At 38.6% G+C, this 22,432-nt stretch overlaps 3 protein-coding genes and 1 long non-coding RNA gene across 4 annotated transcripts; 2 read left to right on the top strand and 2 right to left on the bottom strand.

The window, feature by feature from the left end:
• Positions 1–404: 404 nt before the first annotated feature.
• On the top strand, positions 405–5,277 carry LOC733116 (eukaryotic translation initiation factor 3 subunit 5; the record flags this gene model as incomplete). The annotated part of the gene is given in 5 exon segments (NM_001047063.1): positions 405–568; positions 836–982; positions 1,905–2,128; positions 3,380–3,658; positions 5,103–5,277. Coding segments are annotated over 5 exon segments (834 nt in total). The 3' UTR covers positions 5,178–5,277.
• Positions 5,278–5,922: 645 nt separating this feature from the next.
• On the bottom strand, positions 5,923–8,042 carry LOC732912 (bolA-like 3; the record flags this gene model as incomplete). Its single annotated transcript, NM_001046913.1, is given in 3 exon segments — positions 5,923–6,328; positions 7,541–7,711; positions 7,784–8,042. Coding segments are annotated over 3 exon segments (354 nt in total). The 3' UTR covers positions 5,923–6,193.
• A 2,117-nt stretch (positions 8,043–10,159) lies between these two features.
• On the top strand, positions 10,160–22,187 carry LOC101737818 (ribosome biogenesis protein BOP1 homolog). Its single transcript, XM_038017163.2, has 15 exons — positions 10,160–10,644; positions 10,732–10,830; positions 11,474–11,548; positions 12,800–13,124; positions 16,511–16,673; positions 17,253–17,394; positions 17,755–17,937; positions 18,742–18,888; positions 18,965–19,132; positions 19,215–19,389; positions 20,140–20,358; positions 20,559–20,662; positions 20,802–21,121; positions 21,189–21,338; positions 21,412–22,187. Exons 1-15 carry the CDS (start codon positions 10,549–10,551, stop codon positions 21,563–21,565), a joined length of 2,520 nt encoding a protein of 839 aa, XP_037873091.1. The 5' UTR covers positions 10,160–10,548; the 3' UTR covers positions 21,566–22,187.
• LOC134200536 (uncharacterized) lies at positions 17,190–17,861 on the bottom strand. The gene is made up of 2 exons (XR_009975497.1): positions 17,725–17,861; positions 17,190–17,410 (listed from the first exon to the last, which is right to left on the bottom strand). It is a non-coding gene; the product is annotated as an uncharacterized LOC134200536 (long non-coding RNA).
• Positions 22,188–22,432: the final 245 nt, after the last annotated feature.

The raw sequence follows: 22,432 nt of genomic DNA, 5'->3' as shown, positions 1-22,432 counted from the left end.
CTTCTTCTACAGCCAGTGCTATGATACATAAATCCAAATCCACCATATTTATTGCCACACAACTTTCCTTGAGTGAAGTAGATCGCACACTAGTTTTCAAAGCTACTACGCGGAGGTTCATTGCGGCGCCTCGGGATGCCGCGCTGCCTCTCGCGGCGCCGCACTGCCCCGCGCGGCGCCACACTGCCCCTTGCGGCGCCGCGCTCAATCACTTGCTCTTACGGCCGCTGCGCGCCGCTGCTCTTTCAGTGGGAATTGACCCTAATGTCTCAAATTAATCATCTTCATTTTATTTCATTTCACTCCATATTATCATTTTTCATAAAAATAAGACATGACTTAAAGGTCTTAATTACCAGTTCATAAAATCCCTAAAAAAATTAAAATTAGCAGAGATAATACCTACAATATTCTCTTGTACTCTGTGTTTCTGGGTTTGTAGTTTTGGTCGAATTAAAAATGGCTCTCAATATTAGTGTGAAGGTCCATCCTGTTGTTTTATTTCAAATTGTGGACGCATACGAACGTCGAAATGCAGATTCTCACAGAGTTATCGGCACCTTATTGGGTTCGTATTGATTTATAAATCATGCAATAACTATAAATTCAAAGGACATTAGTTGTCAACGTCATGTCGTGTACCAAATTTTATGAGTTGTTATTTAAAAGAAAAATCCCTAAATGCTAAATATGTACGTCAATTATCATTACACATTTCACTTTGGCTTTTCCACATCAACGTTATAGTTAATTTGATAAATTCCTTGGTCACATAAGCCAGGTGCAATACAAATGTGTAAAGGCGTTGTAAGGTTATGTTGTGCTGTTGCTGCAGGCACGAGCGACAAAGGAGTGGTGGAAGTAACCAACTGCTTCTGCGTGCCACACAAAGAACATGCCGATCAAGTCGAAGCGGAACTTAATTACGCGATGGATGTTTACGAGCTGAACAGAAGAGTCAATTCCTCTGAAAGTATTGTTGGTGAGCTATACCTGCATTATACTCAAATTCACATATGTAACAATACTCACAGACGCATACACACACAATTTACACTAATTATTATTATTATTATTATTATTATTAATGCTTTATTTCAGTTATTATTTTTTTTTAAAACCATAACATTTTGTTAGTAATAATTACTTATAATCTATGTTAGTAACTTAAAAATCTAACACATAACTATCATTATATTATACATTTTATACCATTATATATTATTATTTTTCTCCTTCCAAGTGCCTACTGCAAAGGCTATTGATCAGCAGTCCCTCGATCTTGCTCGATATGATTCTCAAAAGACTGTTGTCACTGTCACGAACTCGACGCAATAACGATGCACTTCTCTTCCGCATTATTGCAAAGAAGTCATCTGTGTGAGATGTCGCAAACATTGTGGATGCACTACAAAAGCGCGGCAGTGACAACATCATCCTAAACGCATTATTATATTGGACACGTAGGGCATTGTAAGCTCTCCGCGTGTATGTGGTCCACAGACTACTGGCGTAAAAATTCTGGCAATAAGCTTTAAAAATTGTAAGTTTGACATAGCTATCGCAACCAGTAAATCTGCGGGCCAGCATGTTGCATCTTACTATCAACTAATTGCCACATCATCATCATTTTCCTGCCCTTCTCCGAGTCACCTGGAGTCGGCGCAACATATTTTCTCCGTTCATACTCCTCTATCATAATACCATTTCTTCGCTCATTCCACTCTTACACATATTGTCCTTCATGCAATCCATCCATTTCTTCTTAGGTCTACCTCTTCCACTATAGCCTTCCACATTTATAGTTAACACTCTTGACAATTGCCAATTAATAAAATTGGATCTTTTACTTCCCTTAGCATACCTTATACATTTAAATTCAAACTCATTTGTATTATTTTTAGGTTGGTGGGCGACTGGCAATGAAGTAACCAACCACTCCTCTGTTATACACGAGTATTATTCCCGTGAATGCCGTGAGCCTGTCCATGTTACTCTGGACACTTCGCTGGCTGGAGGTCGAATGGGTTTACGTGCATATGTTTGTGTACCATTGGGAGTGCCAAATGGAAAGCAAGGTTGCATGTTCACTCCTGTAGATGTCACTCTCACATGCTATGAACCTGAGGTAATTATTGAAGATTTTGTACTGTATTCATTGTCAATATTTGCTTTATTAAGCAAAAATATGGTGAAAACTGCTGAAAGGCCATTAAACTCTGACTGTTACAGGTTTAAATTTGTGTTCAAAAGGCTTCAAAATCATGAGCTGTTTTAGACTCAAATTTGTTAATATTTCAATATCCATGAACTCCAAAACTGCATTGTGTGGAATCACATATTGTTATATTGTTAAATAAAAAAAGGGTGCGTGTACTTATGTGCGCGCGTAAGAAGTTATACTTAATTTTTATTAATTTTTTTTTTTTAATAATCATAAATTAATAATAAATATTTAATGTTAATAATTTAATAATGTTTAGTATGAATTACAGTCAAACCTGGATAAGCGAGAGTTAAAGGGAGCACAATCTCATTCTCGCTTATAGAGGTTTCTCACTAACCCGAGTTTCTCCCTAATGAACCCTCTGAATGTCATTTCGCGATTTTCCAGATTCAAACGCATTCACTATTTTAAGTTTATCACTTAATGACAGTACTTTAATTTTCCGTTTTGACATGATGCAGAACAGATTTTTCCCTCGCGATTGATTAACGATAAACTGAGTAAGTCTGACAAACAGGACGGTACACCGGGACACGTGTCCATTCGAAAAGAATGCGATAAATTAACAACGTTATTTAGTTCCACGAAATAGAATAGGTTCTATATTGACGAGAAAACAATACAAAAACAATGTTAAAAAGTTCCATGAAATTTAAGAATGGGTCATAAAATAGCAGATGTTAAATTTGTAATTTGTTTTGTCATTTGTTCCTCCTAAATAATATTATTATAAATAAATAAAGCTCGACTGTCGCTTATAGAGGTATAGACAAGTAGCAGTCTCACTTACGGAAGTCCATAAGGGAAAAAACTACTCTCGCTTACAGAGGTTTCTGTCTCTCGCTAATAGAGGTCTAAGAAGCTAAAAATGACGGGTCCTGGCTATTACTCTCATTTATAGAGTTTTCTCACTTATCCAGTTCTCACTTACCCAAGTTTGACTGTATATTAAAATCCCTTATTAATCTGGTAATTCCTTATTAGCAGGAAAGGCCTGAGCATATTAAAACGCATTACTGCTTCACGGCAGAAATAGGCGGGGCAGTGGTACCTACCCGTGCGGACTCAAAAGAGGTCCTACCACCAGTAAAAAACCTATCTAGAGTTTTAATGTTTTGCGGCATAGAGTAAACGTTTGCTTTGATTGATTAGATTGTAGGTCTACAAGTGTGCCAGAAGACTGTGTCTGGTGGAGGTCGCGGGTCGAGCGGCGTGGCCGCGGGCTCGGACCTGGCGCAGGTGATGTCGGCGGCGAGCTCGCTGGAGTCGCTGCTGGAGCAGGCGCTGCAGTACGCGGACGGAGCGGCCGCCGGAGCACCGGCCGACGCGGAGGCGGGCCGTGCCCTATTGCAGCTCGCACATTCCGCACCTGACCTTGCCAAGGACACCTTCTCAGATGCCTTCGCCTCCAGCGTCAAAGATCTGCTCATGGTAAGTTCACACTCAACCACTCTACCGTGCTGTGGGCTTAACTAGAACATAATATATGAGTAAGTATAAAGGATGGGACGGTTTCTGGACATCTTTCATGAACACTGACATCCAGGCGAGACTATGAGACAATTTGTTAGCTGATCTACTTGTGTTGCTAATGGCAATTACTTACACAGGGACTATACAAGTGCCTATGATTATTCATCCAAAACTTGTGCTGAAATATAGTTTTGTCAATTCTGCTGTCCCTCATCAACAGTACTAATGTCAGCCAGTTCTTGAACATTACCTTTATATAGTGCTGGGTTTGATTTACCATTTGCTTTTAAGCATAAGATATCATTAAACTCACAATGATGCATGCAGACTGCATCATAACAGTGAACTTTCAAATAGTATCAAGATATAAAATGTCACCATAGATTTCTTACCAACAAAAACTACGTTTTCAGTAACTCTTAGCATAATGCTGTGTACATTTTGAGTCGAACTACACATATTTGAATGCGTGGTTGGCCAATAATGAATCACCTTAAAGCTGGATGTTGTGCACTTTCCTGGGCATAGCATATGCAAATATTTCCCATTCATTATTATTATTGCCTTCCATAGTGACAATAATTATTAAGAGTCCCTTTTCCAATGAATTACATTTATTACACTTGAAGTGTACAGCGATAACAACAGAGATCTCCGCTCCGTTCGACTGCTCGGACCGGAATGTTTTGTGCGATTTTTTTTTTCCTACCTAAGCCGATAGTCTTGAGAGGCTATTTCAGCGTAACCATAACTAGTAGGTGAGCTCACGCGGCTCAAACCTGACGTCGTTGCTAACGCGAACCCTAGCAATAGCCGTGATTCGCAGAATCTACCACCGGATCGGAAACGCGACCCACTGAGAAGATCCGGCGAGCTGTGTCTTAGGGTTAATTTACTCGTCGAGCCCTTCGTCGCAAGCGACGGATTCGACGAGAACGATGACCGGTGCTTGAGGTACCTCAAAGCACCGTTAGTGGATCGGGAGGAACGCTGTGCGACAATAGTCAGTCGTCGTATTTATAATAGACTAGCGACCCGCCCTCGCTTCGCTTCGGAAACATTAAAACACACAGGAAACCAAAAAAATAAAAAAAAAAAAAAGGAGCCTATGTTCATCAGGGACAATGTCGGCTTCTAATGGAAAAAGAATTTTTCAAATCGGTCAAGTAGTTTCGGAGCCTATTCGAAACAAACAAACAAACAAATCTTTCCTCTTTATAATATTAGTATAGAAAAGTGGGGATAGATTAGTCATGAATTCTCTTGAATACCGTCGCAGTTGACATATTATGTAACATTTAGGTAACAGTTAACTTTATATTGAAATTGAAATGGAACCACAAATGACTTGACAATGATTACTCTGATGACGAATCACTAACACAATTTTCGTTTGTTACAGGTGGTGACGTTAGCACAGTTGATCAAGACCCAACTCCAACTTAATGAGAAGCTAACTTTATTGACCTCCCAGTGAATACTACAATATATAAGGGAAGACCTAACGTCTAGCTTCGATTCTGTATCAGGCTGTAAACATCTCATAAATAAATATAACCAATAGGTTGTAAATCTACTGTGTGCTGTTTTATTGATACAGACTTATACTAAACTACTCTTTGAACTCAAGGTAACGTTATTGTGCTTACAATAAATAATATGATCAGTTGATTAAGATTCTTTAGTGTATTCATTAGAGCTGCTAGTACTTGTGAGGGGGGATTAGAGTATTGCTGCTGCTATTAAAAAAAGGGAATACCACAATAAAAATACAAAACAAAAAGTAGATGGTAGTTAAGAGTTCAGTTTAGATTTAATTAAGCTCGTCATTAACGAGCTTAATGCTTAATGCTACACATACTCAAGTCGTACTGAGCCTGGAGCGGGCGGCGGCTTCCGGGTGCCTCTCACATTAATGATCGTCGTTACTGTCGAAATTACAGATTTTACACGGTTGAAACTGCAAAGTGCGCCTGGGATGTATAGGGAACGAAAATAAGATATAAAACAAAAAATATTTTGATCAAATAGAATATATCTACAATTTCAAATTTTAACAAATATAATTCATATCATACGATACTCAACAAAATTTCTTATTGCTATCACTACAACATATTAACAATTTATGATGTCAACAATTATGTACATAAAAGGTCAATAAAAATACAAAAGAAGAGAGGGAATTAGCTTGTGTGATGCAGTTCCAAGATACTTGGAGCATGTGAATGATGAGAACCATTAAATTTGTGATGTCTCTACAAGTGCACATGCTTTTATTCGTTTCATCTGAAATCATAACCTTAGTACATATTTGCAAATGATGGATGAGAAATTGGAAAAATTCTGCTCCTAATGGTTGACTTTCACTTCAAAGCGAATCTTCAGTATAAGTATACTTGTCTAATGGCAATAACTGTATTTTTATGTATTTTTTCCAGAAATTCGTCATTTCAGAAAATTTAGATGCTATTTCCCTCTTCAGCAATATTCTCATTGCGTGGCGGCCGGCGTCGTGTGAATACGGATGCCATGCATTTCTGCTATTTCATTCTTCAGAGAATCTGTTACTAATCTGTGTTGTTTCACTCTGTTCAACCCTACGAATTCTTTAGCTTCCACACTTATCTGTGAAATAATAATAATATTTTGTAGTGAATTAATATATAGAGGGGAAAATAAAAATAAGACTCCATTTCTTGTTTCACAGATTGTAGTTAGGTACTTTTTATTGCATAAACGAGTGAATTAGGTGGCAGTCTGACGTCAAGTGATCAACAGAGCCCATAGATATTTTAAAAGCGGTCATCGCCTGCACGATGAGACGTCCGGTGCATTTGTATCGAGCTATGTGACTGTCCAGGTGTTCGAATCCCGCAGGCAGGTATATACTAATTTTTCTGATGAATTAAGTACTTCACAGCCTTTGTAGCGAAAACTGAGATTTAGATCTCAAGTTAGGTGGTGGCAATTACGTTGTTCAAGTATATGAGCTCCGGTGACCACTTAACACCAGGTGGCTGCATGAGGCGGTCCACACATCTCAGCAAAAAATAATAAATTCATGATAAAATAATGAATAGTTCAAAAAATAACAGAGGACTTTTATTAAATTCATATATTTAATTTTCTGATTGCCATTATCATTCCATTTGATATGTGCTTAACACTTTATTTACCGGCTGAGACTGCCACTAAGTAAAGACTAGCTTAGGTGTGCGTGCATTTTCTTATAATTCAACAAGGATATGGAGACATTAGTATAGCTTATCCTACTGGACAAAAATAGTCAATAGCTAAAATGAATAGTCAAATTATATATGGTCACTGCCAATCTGGTTATAGTCACTTTGTTAAAGTGTTAATAATTGATTTAACTTTACTACTTTATTTTAGTAATACAATAGATTACTTTAGTAATATAAATCAGATGGAGAGGTGTTTTTAAAAAGTACAGTACTCTCCACCTGCTTTTCATAATCCAATCCATCTTAACAAGAATATTTGACAAAAATTGGCAAAAATAAGAGCCAACCCAATAAATTACAATCATAAAAATGACAGGTTTTTCAAATGTAATGTCATTATCATTATTTTATTATAACAGTATTTATGACCAAACTGTATATTATTATGTAATTCCTTAGAAATATACTCAGTGGCAAAGTACAGCACACCTGAATGTTGCATAATGAACAATTTTGTTTTCTCTTCTGGTCTGGGAGTTTATATTTATTTTTAAAGGTAAATAAGTATGTATCTCACTGGTACCCATAACACAGGGAATCCTAATTTGGGGCTGGATGATCAGTTATTTATTTATTTACTAGTCTGGCATACCTCAAACATAGCGCCACAACCCCCAGATATATCTTGCACACTGATGTACGTGATTCCCGGCATAGCCTTTTTCAATGCATCTGTCAGTTGTTGTTCTTTGGAAACACAATTCTTTTCGTAGACGCTGCCCGCAGCTCCTGTACTAGCCCCGTTTCCAGCGACCGCACGCACCTAATTAAGCAGACTAATGTAGTCAATAACATTTTAAAACACGAAATGTATATTCATTATAAATGCACCTACTAAATGATTTTTAACAGGTTCAAAAACTTTAACAAAATTGCGAAACATTTTGTATTTAAAACTTAGGATTTTCAGCAAACTTGTTTAGCACACGTAGTTAGGAGTAAAACTTATTTTTTATTAAATCTTTACGTAATATTGATACACCATAATTATTTAATTTGAATGTGTACCTCACTATAAACTTTTACTTTTTTCTTTATTTTGATAACCTAACCTAAAATAATTTTAATGGTAGGTATAAAGGGTTTTTCTCGAAGAGAAAGGCAATGGAACTAAGCCATACATCCAATTCTTAAGTTTAATATTTTCATAATATATAATTTTATTTTTCAAGGGAAAAAAGGTAATTCTTTAGTGTTGTGGATTTTAAAATAAACGATAATTAAAGTAAAACAATGAACATTTTATTTTATGGAGAGAGAATGACATTAAGTCGAGGTGACAAGTAAAAGAATAAAACAGAGTTGTGTATAAAAACTATAAAGAAGGTTTGATTCATCATTTAGTATTCTTCATTTATAGATATTTTTCAAATCCGTGTAAATGTCTATTCATATATTTAATTTTTTCAATATGTTTCGGTTGAGAGTTGTCGCTTAATGGTAGGTAGGTACCTAAATAGCGTATAATCTATGAATTTGTCCAAGCGAAAGGCGAGAGGATCACATTATACAGCATAATCTTTTGTAAATTCTGCTTTAAGAAAAATAAAATGAAATGTGAAGCGCAATGCATAGCCTTGACATATAAGTTCGAAAGTCTCAAGTACGTTACTGCCTCACGACAGAAATAGGCAGGGTGGTGTTACCTACCCGCGCGGACTCACAAGATGTCCTACCACCAGTATTGGGTTACACCTCTTGTGTAACAAAGATTATTAACTCGTAAACCTGTATTATTTTTCATCTAGAGAAAACTCGAATACAACGATAAGTATACAAGTAAATCCTATCAAGGAAAACCTCGCAACACTTACCACGTAAACATAAGCAATTTAAGTATAAACCTCAAAAAAATAAGAAAGAAACTGATAATAAAACATCTGCAAATCAGAATAAAGAGGAAAATGAACCCCTGCAGAAGCAGAGAAAAGCACATGAGCAGAAATCGTATTCCTATACAGTCAGATCTAAGGTACATCAAAATAATACAATCCATCAACCAGACTCTTATAAAGTCATAGAACAAATGTTTATAAAACAATCCCAAAAGATTGCTACTGTACTACAGCAAATGAGTACATTACTTGAACTCATTGCAGTACTAGCCTCTAAGTTAGTAAAATGACTGCACTAAAAATAACTACATGGAACATCAATGGCTTGGCACCCAACATCGATGAAGTGGAAATCCTGATCTGTCTACATAGTCTAGACATTCTCCTAATTTCAGAGACACATGACGACCAGCAGCTCGATAAGAATTAAAGGATATAAGATCTATTCCACAAATCATCCAGACGGTACAGCCCACGGCGGGACAGCAGTGATAATTAAAGCCACTGTTAGACACCATGTGTAACCAAACTACTGTACCGAACATATCCAGGCTACCACAGTAGCAGTCAGTGACAGAAATGGAGACTTTAATATATCATCAATTTATTGTCTCCCAAAACATAAAATAAGTGACACTTTTCTGACCACTTTGTAAGCTTGGGCTACAGATTTATTGCTGGGGGTGACTGGAATGCGAACCATTCGCATTGAGGCTCTAGATTAATAACTACACGTGGAAGGGAGCTGAATAAAAGTGTAGATAAACAGTTCTTGACTACTGTCTCAACTCCGGAACCAACACACTGGCCCACAGACCAGAACCGACTGCCAGACGTTTTAGACTTCTTCATCACAACAGGACTGTCTCGACTTTTCTTCAATGTTGAGTCATGCCTCGATAGCTCATCTAACCATATTCCAGTTGATTAATGTCTTAAATTAATCATCTTCATTTTATTTCACTCCATATTATTATTATCATTTTCATAAAAATAAGCATATAAAGGTAGTTTTCCAATTACAGCACTAGAGCGCATTATGTGGCATGATGCTCAACGTTGAATGTTCCAACTACAGCAACGCTTCGCATAATCGAGCACTCAAAAGTACTGCTCTTGCGTGATACTCGCAATCGATACCAACTCAGTCTCAGAAAGCTGACAAGTGTTTTTTCTTTAAGTTGGAATTGATCGAAATTTTGTTTATATTATCGTTAGTAATATTATTTATTGTTGAAAAAATTTGTAAGGCTTTCGTTTCGTCGTAGTTTCTTGGAAATGTTCAAAGTTAATTCAAACTGTACTAAAAAAATAAATGTAAGTATGGATGAAGTTACAAATAATTACTTTTTTTTATATTCCACATTTAAAATGTGAATACAATTTCATTTTAGAATTCCAATCTGTAAACAAATTTATTTTACAGGAATATACTTTTGAAAACATTGCAATGGCTTGATCGAATCATCATCATGAAATTAGCGCACTCTGCTGATGCATTTGAAAACTAATTCACGTTCCAATTAAGCTTCAGAATAATTCAGCATTGTGTGCCACTGAGTCGCATTATACTCTAATTGGAAAACTACCAAATTAAAACAAGGCATGACTTAAAAGTTTTAGTTACCAGGTCATAAAATCCCTTAAAAAATCAACTGTCAATGTCAATGTATGCCGAATTGCCGTAGTAGTATGTCAAAATAAAAGCGCAGCAATCAAACACACGTGTTTCTGCAAAATCGCTGAATATGTTAATTTAATAAAAATGCCTCCTCTAAAAGCTGGGTTAAGTTTGAAAAGAAAAATAGAAACAGAAAATAAGGTTGAATCTAAATATGAACAAGAATCATCTAATACTAAAGTACGTTGCCGCTTTGTTAAAAAGCTTTTTAAACTTTTTGCTACCAATATTATATTTATTCTTTTTAATTTACACTGTATTTTTCAGGGGCTAGAAGAGCTTACTTTGAGTGAATTGAATATAGAAGGTGATTCTACGGATTCCGAGCATGAAGGAAATGAAGAAGGCTCTGATCAGGATCAAGATGTAAGAATTGTTTTACTTTCTCAGGAATTAATTTATAATCAACCTTAAACGTAGTTGGTTTTTAAATATTGCCTTGTTAATTCACAGTTCACTTTAGTCTTAATTCAGATGCCATAATGTAAACAAACATTAGTGCCACCTACAATAAGACAATGTTGAAGTTTCTGTTTTATTGTATCATAAATGTCCCCCACTTCAAGCCTGTCTGCATGGCAGCTTTGTAACAGTAATGGTTTTGCATATGAGTGCAGGCCTTACAAATCACCCAGTCACCAGTAATCGGTATTGTTTGTTTGATTTTTTATGATTACAAGATTTCTACTGATGATGATTAAATCTGAGCTACAAGTTTCCTTAGAAAAATTGATATCTGACTGCCGAATCTTAAACTTGGTATATTCATATAATAATATGAGTAAACTAGGTACCTCATTTTAGGCCACCAGGAAGGCCAATTGGATGTGGAAAACTACAAAATGTTTTTCTTTTAATAATATCATATACACACCTAACTTAGGTGTGTTAAATTCAACAATTTATCCTTTTATTGTTATATGTGTACAATATCACAGTGCAAGAAGTGACTTTCTCGTCCATTCCCAGCTTCTAGTTAACTAACTAACTTTATTTCAAAATATTTCAGGAAGTTTTGTTTAAGGACAGTGATGTGTCTTCCCTTGAAGATGAAGATGTTGAATATGCTTCAGATGAATCGTCTGTGAGTAGGTTATTTTTGTATTACACTATAATACTATTAACCAAATTAAAAAGAATGCAGACTATTTATTGATGTACAAAACAAATTACAATAATTATAATACATACTACCTAAATCATACAAGTAGTACCTAGATCTAATCTGGATTGCAATCTAAATAGTATGTGCACTCAGCAAAACCATATTAATGTGCATAGCTTTGGCTGTTGAAAACACAATTGAAATTACAAATATTGATAACTAGCTATTGTTAAATAGGATATCCTTCACACATCCGACAAATCCCCTGAGTCTAAGTTCAAAGATATCAAGGTTACCGTGACATTTAGCCAAATTATTATACTGCCTGACCATTCTTACCATAGGGTTATAGTTTGATATATTATATTTATATGTCTGTAACGCAAAGAGGTTTACGAAATGCAAATTCGGGGCTCTGAAGTTGGTGTTGTTGTGGTTTTTATGTACTCTTACAGATATCGGTTACTTCTGGACAAGATTTGAAATAATTTTTTTTTAGTTAGAGCCCTACCCTGGATTTATTTGTTCAATTGGTTTCTTATGTTTCATTTGTGAAGAGGTTTTTATTTAAATTACAGTCATTTTATTTGCTTGAGCTGGTATTCTACGAATCCCCATGCGCTGGTCTGATCAGGTGAAAGATCTTACTGAAACCCCACTTAACGAGTGCGTGCGCCAAGCCTCAGCTCGCAAACTATGGAAAACATCTGTCAAGGCTTTAATAAACAAGGTTTCCACACGACCACGACTGCTCTACCAAGAGCAACCGACTATGCTGATGGTAGCATACAAAATAAGTACTGGTTGGGTGCTTTAAGCTTTCAAGATTTCTAGCTAATTCAGTGATCCTGTTAGTTACTACTGATTCCAAGGTTTCTGTCATGGTCTTTTAGATGTAACCTTGTACAACTCACACACCACTGGCCTTGAACAGCAATGAAATGTTCTTTTTTGGAGCCTTGACATCTTAAAGACTTCTGTTGAAGTTACTAGGTTAAGAAATCACAGAGGGACTGCTTTTGGTTTTCGTTTTTCATAGGGGAGCTTGTGATGGTTCCTGCTCTTAATGTTCCTTTAGGAAACAAAAAACTTATTGTCTTAAATTGTGTCCCATTGCTTTAAATTGTAAAGCTTCATATGATACTTATGAATTTAAACTCAAGCATTAACGCTTTTAGAGTATTTCATTAAGTATCAACAAAAACTTTTAGGCAAAATCTTTTCTTATAGGAGTTAACCGATTCAGAGGCTGAAGGTGAATCTGTGAACAGCAATGATAATAACAATGCAGAAAGTGAAGATAGTGACACAGAAAGTGATGCAGAATCTGGCATTGGACACACTCATGGCTCCAGTGGCAGTGAATCTGAAAAACAGACTTTGAAAAATAAACAAAAGAAAAAAATAGCAAAGCAAAAAATTAAAACGAAGAAACCAGATAAAGACTTAAAAGAAAAGTCACAAAATAAAAAAGGAACCACTTCTAAAGGCAGTGTGGATAGACTAGCTGACGTCATTGAGGGATCTTCACAAATGCAACCTGTCGAACAGAAAGGTAAGTTTTATTATAGGACATCTCAGGTTCTCAGGTTTGGGTTATTAATTACACTGTTGGTAGCTGATAGCAATTTTTACCGGTGGTAGGACCTCTTGAGAGTCCGCGCAGGTAGGTACCACCACCCTGCCTATTTCTGCCGTGAAGCAGTAATGCGTTTAGGTTTGAAGGGTGGGTAGCGCATTTACGTTGTGGATGTCTATGGGCTCCAGTAACCACTTAATACCAGGTGGGCTGTGAGCTCGTCCACCCATCAAAGCAATAAAAAAATCGAAATTGAAAGAGTTCAACATTGCTGATCTGAGCCTTGCTGTTGAAGATTGTCTGTAAATATTTACTTATATATTTACTTACTTATATTATGTACTGTAAATATTTATTTACTGGTGGTAGGACCTCTTGTGAGTCCGCACAGGTAGGTACCACCACCCCGCCTGTTTCTGTTGTGAAGCAGTAATGCGTTTCGGTTTGAAGGGCGGGGCAGCCGTTGTAACTATACTTGAACCTTAGAACTTATATCTCAAGGTGGCTGGCGCATTTACGTTGTAGATGTCTATGGACTCCGGTAACCACTTAACACCTGGTGGGCTGTGCGCTTCTTCATCCATAAAGTAATAAAAAAAATTGCACTAGAGGCAATTAATGTGCATCACCTGATGAACTTAATATTAGAGGTGTTCAATAAAAAGTGTTAATTAGTATGACGCAATTATCTTTTGTTAAATGTTATATGTTGTATTGGAGTTCAACCAGTGACCAAAATCCAAACCAAATCATTCTCTTAACACCTAGACATCTCAACATGTAGGTTAAAGGGGATGGCCCATTTTAGGCCCAAAGCGGACAATAGATTATAGAAAAAATACTTGGTGCTATAATCTTGTCATTAATAAATATGCATTTACTTTCTTGCAAATAAGCGCCACTACAGTTTACAATAAGTAGTTTAAAAAAAGTTGGAAAAACAAGGATTTTTATTTTTGTGGGAAAAATATTGCCAGCTTCAAAACCTTTTACGTATAAAGTAAATATTTTAAGTATATAAATAAAACATATAAATAAATCATTTTAAGTATTATCATTAATCAATCGATTTTAATGAATTTTATGCACATAAAATAACATCGAAGACATACCCATTGGACTTTAACTATGTACTATGTAACTATACTTGAGACCTTAGAACTTATATCTCAAGGTGGGTGGCGCATTTACGTTGTAGATGTATGTGGGCTCGAGTAACCACTTAGCAACACCAGGATGGCTGTGAGCTCGTCCACCCATCTAAGCAATAAAAAAAACTTTACTAGTATTGTTATTTAAATATGTACAACCAAAACAAAAACATAAAAAATAATGTATACTCGTAAAAAAAAAAATATATATAAATCAATTATCGGTTATTTAAAAAAATAATCGATATATGAATTTCATGTAATTATGTTTCTTTATACTGACAACACTGAATTTAATCTGACTGACTGACACTTCGCTTGCTGCTTGTGGTGTTGTGCTTGCGTACAAAATGGATTTGTTTTGATTTTTCTTCGATTTATTTTACTTTTATCAATAACGTTTTATACTACGACTAAAAAACATTGTGTGAATTGTGGTTTTACCCTGACCGAGATTTAAAACCGTGTATATGCTCTCCTTTGCTATTTTTAGATGATACTAATTGTGTATGAAGATGAAGAAAATATAGATATTTAAAGAATTAAGTGTGTTTTTATACCCTATTGGATAAAAATACATTAGGAACATCTTAAACATTAAGAAAAGAAAAGTTCTTGAAGTATCTCACAATCCGACACTTATTTATATAGAAAATTAACCTCAAAACAAGTTTTTATTTTTATTATATTTTTTATAATAGTGGCGTCAATTTCAATATATTTTTTAGATATCCAATACATTTAAGAATTTGAATCAGTACATTTTTATAGTAATATTTGATGTCCATCTTGGGCCTAGCACACTATGGAGAGTGGGCAATCCCCTTTATGTTTTACATTTTTTTTGGAGTTTACTCCTTAAGAATCGATTTACATATATAGGCCCGGGGTATGAAAATTATGGGGACCAAAATCATACTAGAGAGTATAGCATGTCACACGAAATGCGTTATGCGCCTGATTGGCCAGGTGATGCGTGCGCGCGCCAATCAGGAGCCAACGCGCGGCCGCGTTATCGCAGGTGACGCCGGGCTGCTGCGCCGGCAGTCCGCCACAAAGCCTCGTACTGATCGCGCGTTTCTCTCATTATTGTATTTTCATATATTTGTTAGTCGTTTGTTTTGTGTCTCGTTAATTTGTTAATAATCTGTAGTGTATCGTGTTGTCGTAATATAGAACTATTTCTCGTATTGTTTCGTTTAATTTACCGACATCGTTTTGCTTGTGGCCGGACGCCGTTCGGGTTCGATTCCTGAACGTATCAACTGTTAGTGGGTTGATACCCGAATATAACCCGCTACAAATCATTTATTAATAAAGCTTATTAAATATAAACAATTCCTTCTATCAGTGAATGGACAACTTATATATTAATTGTAAAAGTGAATTATATAGACTTACTTAATTACCGCATCCACGTGTTCCGCAACTCCCGGATCATTCTCACTAGAATACGTAACTTCCATATTTTACTGTATTCAACTGACACAAATTTATATTTATATCCAGTAAACTCCAGTCGTGCGTCGGAGCGGACACACACACTTTTTTTGTTTTTGATATTGACATTTAGGTTTGTTTTTCTTACACTAAAGCTCCAGAAATGAACAGAACAGCAAACACTGATATTATTTATGTACTAGTTTTGTTAGTTGTTTATGTCTTTTAACATAAACACTGTCTAAACCTTTTAGATATAACAAAACAATGTATGCATATAAGTGGGATATTCTTCTTTAGATCTATAAATAAGTCAGCGGTGTCAGATGTCAATTTTTGAAGGATAACTTACTATACCCATTATATGTTTTAAAAAAATTGTCATGTATAATGCAGTGATTGCAAAGCTAATTAAATGGATACAGTATTAATCCTTATCATTTATAGACGTCAGAGGCCTTAAGCTTTTCATGCACATTATTAACCACTTTTTTACACTACATAATTGAAATGCGTATCAATACAGGCGCGATAGTACAATTCAAGCGAGTTCTCGCAACGACCCGCTCCCCTCCCCCCGTACCGTACCGTCTACTATCTCGCCTACTGTTTGTAAGAAGCCCATCCATACCAAAGTGAAGCCAGGGCGGGTCGCTAGTGGAATTTATGAAACAGTTGCTTGTTTTGTTTTGTCTTCAGACATTTAAAGTAACATAAATCTTAAATATTTTTTGATTGTTGAAGTGCTTTACACAGTATTACTACTTACAGATGAATATGAATCGGGTGACACGTCCGATGAGGAGGAGCGTCGTAACACGGTGGGGGATATACCGATGTGGTGGTACAATGAATACCCCCATATTGGTTACGATCTGGATGGACGGAAGATTGTCAAACCACCACAGAGAGATCAAATTGATGAGTTCCTCAAGTAAGGAACAAGATTCCTTGATAACTAATAAAGACTGGCCATTTGACCTGGTTCAACTAATTGATAGTGATGACTATTGATCTTAGATTAATGATTTTTAATCACTGTGCCATGGCACTTTTGTGTGCCGTCATATTTTGAAATCATTACAATAAACGTACATTGTTAATCACTGAAATAGATAATACTAACAGAGACACACAAGTCGTAGAAGACTTCTAAGTCTTACTTGGTGAACGACATTTCATAGGATATGAAAATAATTAAAGACTGGCAGAAGCCAGTCTGAGTCCCTGGCATTGGCATTGTTTATGAGCGATGGTGACTATGAGTTGAACTGCAAACGCATATGCCTACAAAGACAAACATAATATGTATATACCACTAGACGGAGTTCATTTTTATCATTGTTTTGTTTTCTTGTGCATGCAATATATGGTCTCATACCCAGTGGTATCAGGCCTCACTAAAAGGACTAAGAGTTTGTAAAATTTGTATCATGAATAAAAAAAGTAATAATAATAGAATAATTCCTTAGATATGTCACAAGGAGTCACATATTCATTATTTGATTTCTAGAAAATGTGAAGATCCAGATTTTTGGAGAACAGTACGTGATCCCTCAACAGGACAGGACGTGGTGCTCAGCAAGGAAGACTTGCAGCTCATACAGAGGATCCGGGAGGGCCAAGTACCCAACCCTGACCATGACGAGTACCAGGTCAGAAATATTCCTCCTAAAACAAACATTTCGTTTAATGGCATAGAACATACAGACACGAATAGAATTTTTGCATACATTATGTAATGTGTCTACTGGAATATGCTTTCACAGAATTGTAGCAAAATAGCCTGTTCGAGTATTCAGGAAGCTTTGGTCGCTCAAGATAAGGGTCTCCTGATTAGATGATTGAAAAAATTGATTTGAAAGAAAGATAATAATATATTAATAATGCATGTAATAATAATTGTTTTGTGAATATGACGGAGAAACTAATGTATTTCATATTTGACATGAGAATGCTCGCATTAATATTCCAACTGTGCTCACACGGGTGTGTGCCGCGTGTGTCCGCCGCAGCCGTGGGTGGAGTGGTTCAGCCGGGAGGTGCTGGCGACGCCGCTGCGGGCCTTCCCCGAGCACAAGCGCTCGTTCCTGCCGTCCCGCTCCGAGCAGCTGCAGATCGCCAAGATTGTGCACGCCCTCAAGATGGGCTGGACCAAGACCAGGAAGCAGCTGGCCGCCGAGAGAAGGGACAGACGGGTCAGTTCACACACTCTCTCATCATGTACTCCTCATTACATTAACTAATTATTAACGTTTTTTTTTTTTTTTTTTTATTGCTTAGATGTGTGGACGAGCTCACAGCCCACCTGATGTTAAGTGGTTACTGGAGCCCATAGACATCTACAACGTAAATGCGCCACACACCTTGAGATATAGTTCTAAGGTCTCAGTATAGTCACAACGGCTGCCCCATCCTTCAAACCGAAACGCATTACTACTTCACGGCAGAAATAGGCGGGGCGGTGGTACCTACCCGTGCGGACTCACAAGAGGTCCTACTACCAGTAAAAACGTTCAAATATGTTGCCATCAACATTATCAGAATTCAATTGATCTCTCAATTGATTCTTTCTTGATCAATTAAATTGAATTCATTTTCAATTGACCTATTGATCGCCCAAAATTATGTATTCGCCACACTTAGAAATATTTTTTAACAGTGTATTGAATAGTAATATTCGGTATATTTAATTAATTTAATTAGTATAATAAGAGAATTCACTTATTATTATTTAAATACTAATTAAATGCTTGTTTAGTTGACATAAAATAAATATAAACTTGATTTGGGATTTACAGCTATGTTATAACGTTATAGTTTTTGTTTAAAAATGATGCAAAATATTCCACAACTTTTTGTGGAAATTAAATTTATCTGACATTCTAATTGATAGGAAAGTAAATTATATCGTCATTACACGAAACTGTAATAGTATTAACTAGCACTTTTTAATCAAAAAGAAATTTATTGTATTGACCTGAAGTCTGTCTATACTACAGGAGAAAAAGTTCTATAACCTGTGGGGCTCCACCGGAGAGGGGGAGGGCCGCGCCCCGCACCGCCCCGTCCCCCCGCCGCGCCGCCCCCCGCCCCCCCACGCCGAGAGCTACAACCCGCCGCCCGAGTACCTGCTGGACGCCAAGGAGGTACCGTCCCCGCCCACTTGTACGATATCCACCGTCGAGGGCCGCGCTGAGACTGAGCGAATGAATTGTCCTGCAGATGAAAGAATGGAACAAGCTGAAGGAGACCCCGTGGAAGCGCAAGTACACGTTCCTGCCGACGCGCCACGCCTCGCTGCGGGAGGTGCCCGCTTACCAGCGCTTCGTCCGCGAGCGCTTCCTGCGCTGCCTCGACCTGTACCTGGCGCCCCGGGCCATCAAGATGAGGGTCACTATTGCCCCCCACATTTGTACAATAATCGGAACGACCGAAGAGCGCGGCAGTGTAGTAACAAGTAGTACATTTCCAGTTGACGATATCTGCGTCGGAGCTGGTGCCCCGGCTGCCGTCCCCGCGCGAGCTGCAGCCCTTCCCGACGGGCGAGGCGCTGTGCCTGCGCGGCCACGCGGCGCCCGTGCGCTCCGTCGACTTCGAGCCCTCCGGACAGTACATCGTCAGCGGCGGCGACGACGGCGCCGTCAAGAGTACGTCTCAATGCAACCAACAGAACTGTATCTCGTCGCAGTTCATATTTAACTGAGTTGCAACGCACCCTTAGAAAAGATTGACTGAATTGGTACCGTTTTGCTTAATTGAAATAACGGAGTCCGTACTATAACAATACTACATGTTCACCGCAGCGCGCCGGCTCGGCTCATGCCACTCATTGCAGATTGAATTAGGGTAGGCCACTTTCGGTCAGAGGTCACAGAACAAAGTTGCAAATTAAAATATATTGTAAAAACTAAAAACAGACACTCCAATATCAAGCTGCACTAAAATTCCAAATATTTATTTTGTTATCCGGGTGGTCCAGTCAGGACATTAGGCCAAAGTAATATTTAATTGTATTGTATTCAATCCCAGATGCGTGAGCCACAATTAGATACATATCGACGCTTGAAAGGCAAAAGTGACTAAGCGACAATAACTGCTTTGCACATAAATGATAGGCAATAACCATATTTGATCCGCAAAAAATATATATTTCTAGGTCTATTAAAATCATTTCAATCCTACAGCTACTAGCTAGTTTCTACTACAACTGGATTCGTTAAAATAAATTTTGTTTTCAGGTATTTCAACTTTAAATTAGTCTACTGTAAAGTTCACGCATTGTCGCTTAGTCACGTTTGCCTTTCAAGCGTCGATATGTATTTAGATATAGATTATGTAAATAAAATTTACAAAAAGCTCTATAAATGCGTAATAAAATAGTTTATATGCGGTTTCAGTATGGGAGACTAGTACGGGTCGCTGTCTCCGCACAATAGAGCTAGGCGAGCCCGTGAGCCGCGTGCTGTGGAGCCCCGCGCCCGCGCTGTGGCTGGTGGCGGCCGCCGCCGGGAGCCGCCTGCTGCTGCTCAACCCGGGCACGCGCATCGGCCACCACCGCCGCGCCGCGCGCACCGACCTGCTGCTCGACGAGCCGCCCCCGCAGCACGACGTGCAGCGTGAGCACTCACTCAACAACTCATACTTCATTTGGATGCGATGACTCACTTTTTTTTTTCGCTATCAAACAAGTTTTTATCCGCTTTAAATCAGTATATCTCAAATAAATGCTCTAAGCTAAAAAATAAGCTTTCTAGTCCCCCAAGTCTTGTAAGAGTCGACTAATGTACTGAGTGTGCTAAAATGTCATAACGCGCAGCGGACGAGCGCACAGCGTCTGCGGTGAAGTGGGAGCGGGTCACTCCGGAGGACTGGGCCAAAGGGATACGCATTGCGATCACGCACTTTAAGCCCATCGTGCACGTAAGTTCAATTAGACATTTTATAGATCGCATTTAAATTAAATCTCTTCTCGATCTTTAGATTCTGACTTTAAAAAAACCCACCCGGGTGCTTCCCTTCTCGTCAATAAAGACGTCCGTTGTAAAGAGTGCGTGCGCAGGTGTCGTGGCACGGGCGCGGCGACTACGTGGCGGCGAGCGTGCGCGCGGAGGGCGGGCGCGCGGTGTGCGTGCACCAGGTGTCGCGGCGCCGCTCGCAGCTGCCGCTGGCGCGCCTGGCGGGGCAGGTGCAGGCGGCGCACTTCCACCCCGCGCGCCCGCTGCTCGCCGTGGCCACGCAGCGCGCCGTGCGCCTCTACGACCTGCTCAAGCAGGAGCTGGTGCGCAAGCTGCGGCCGGGCGCGCAGTGGATTAGCGACTTCGCCTTCCATCCCGCCGGAGACAACATGCTCGTGGCTTCTTACGACCGGAAGTGCATGTGGTGCGTACTGGTCCTGAGTGCGCGGTCGCGTGCTGCAGCGGGGTGACGGTGCGGCGCTCTCTTGCAGGTTCGACCTGGAGCTGTCCCCGCGGCCCTACCAGACGCTGCGGCTGCACGGCGGGGCGGTGCGCGCGCTGGCCTTCCACCGGCGCTACCCGCTGTTCGCGACGGGCGGCGACGACGCGCACGTGGTGGTGTCGCACGGGATGGTCTACAAGTACGTGTCGCCCGACTGCCGCCGGAACGCGTAAACTCCTTCCCGTACCTAATGAGTGTGATGTTGTCTGCAGCGATCTCCTGCAGAACCCGCTGATAGTCCCGCTCAAACAAATCCGCGGCCCAGAAGTCAAGGACGAGCTGTGCGTGCTGGACCTGCGCTTCCACCCCACGCAGCCCTGGCTGCTCGCCGCCGGTGCAGATTCTACTATCAGACTCTACTCTTGAAACCCAATAAGAAAAACTTTAGCACACAATATAAATAGCACTATTATTTTGATGGAATGTCCCTTTTCTTACACTGCGGCGGTGGGCGCGCGCACGTCCCGTGACCACCACTGAGTGCAACAAACTGCCACATAGACATACATATTATCAATCATCCTACCTATTGTTACTGTAAAACCCTAATACATTGGTTTACATTTATCTCATATCTCAAAGTGAACTGCAACTTTTACATCATGTTTGTGGGCCTTTTTGGACTGGGGGCAGAATATTTTAAGGAAAACCCACATTGTGGGGGCACCTTCGAACCTTGCCCGAGGCAAAGACCATCGGTACCTAGTTGTTGGCTTTCTTAAAAGTCAATTATTACCTTTATATATAGTTCTGGTGATATAATTAAGAATGATTTAAAATAACAGTTTTTTTTTTATCTAAATCATATTGATATGTGTATTTATGCAAGTGTTCCTTCTCATATGTAACCAGTTATGTTATGAAACAGCCATATATAACATACATATGTATATATTCCCACATAGGTATAGCAATAAATTTAATCAGTTTGTAATGAATTTAATCAGTTTGTAATGAAGCTGAATAAATATATAAGAAAAAATTGAAATTGCACTAGTGATTTTATATGAAGCCTAAATTATATAATTTCAGTATTATTGGTGGTAGGATGTCTTGTGAGTCTGCACGGGTAGGTATGTATCAACAGTAGCACCGCCCTGCCTATTTCTGCCGTGAAGCAGTAATGCGTTTTGGTTTGAAGGGTGGTGCAGCCATTGTACTTTTATAACTAAGACTTTAGAACTGATGCCTCAAAGTGGGTGGCGGAATTTACGTTGTTGATGTCTATGGGCT

The sequence above is a fragment of the Bombyx mori genome, chromosome 18 (genome assembly GCF_030269925.1).
Source record: "Bombyx mori chromosome 18, ASM3026992v2".
NCBI classification, from domain to species: Eukaryota; Metazoa; Arthropoda; class Insecta; order Lepidoptera; family Bombycidae; genus Bombyx; species Bombyx mori.
Note: the sequence above shows the minus strand (reverse complement) of the source record. Positions and strands in the feature narration are given on the sequence as shown.

Coding starts and splice junctions, on each gene's coding strand:
- LOC101737818 (XM_038017163.2), top strand. CDS start 10,549: ATGCCTCCTCTAAAAGCTGGGTTAAGTTTGAAAAGAAAAATAGAAACA. Junction 20,663..20,801: donor ACTTTAAGCCCATCGTGCAC/GTAAGTTCAATT, acceptor GTGCGTGCGCAG/GTGTCGTGGCACGGGCGCGG. Junction 21,122..21,188: donor TACGACCGGAAGTGCATGTG/GTGCGTACTGGT, acceptor GCTCTCTTGCAG/GTTCGACCTGGAGCTGTCCC.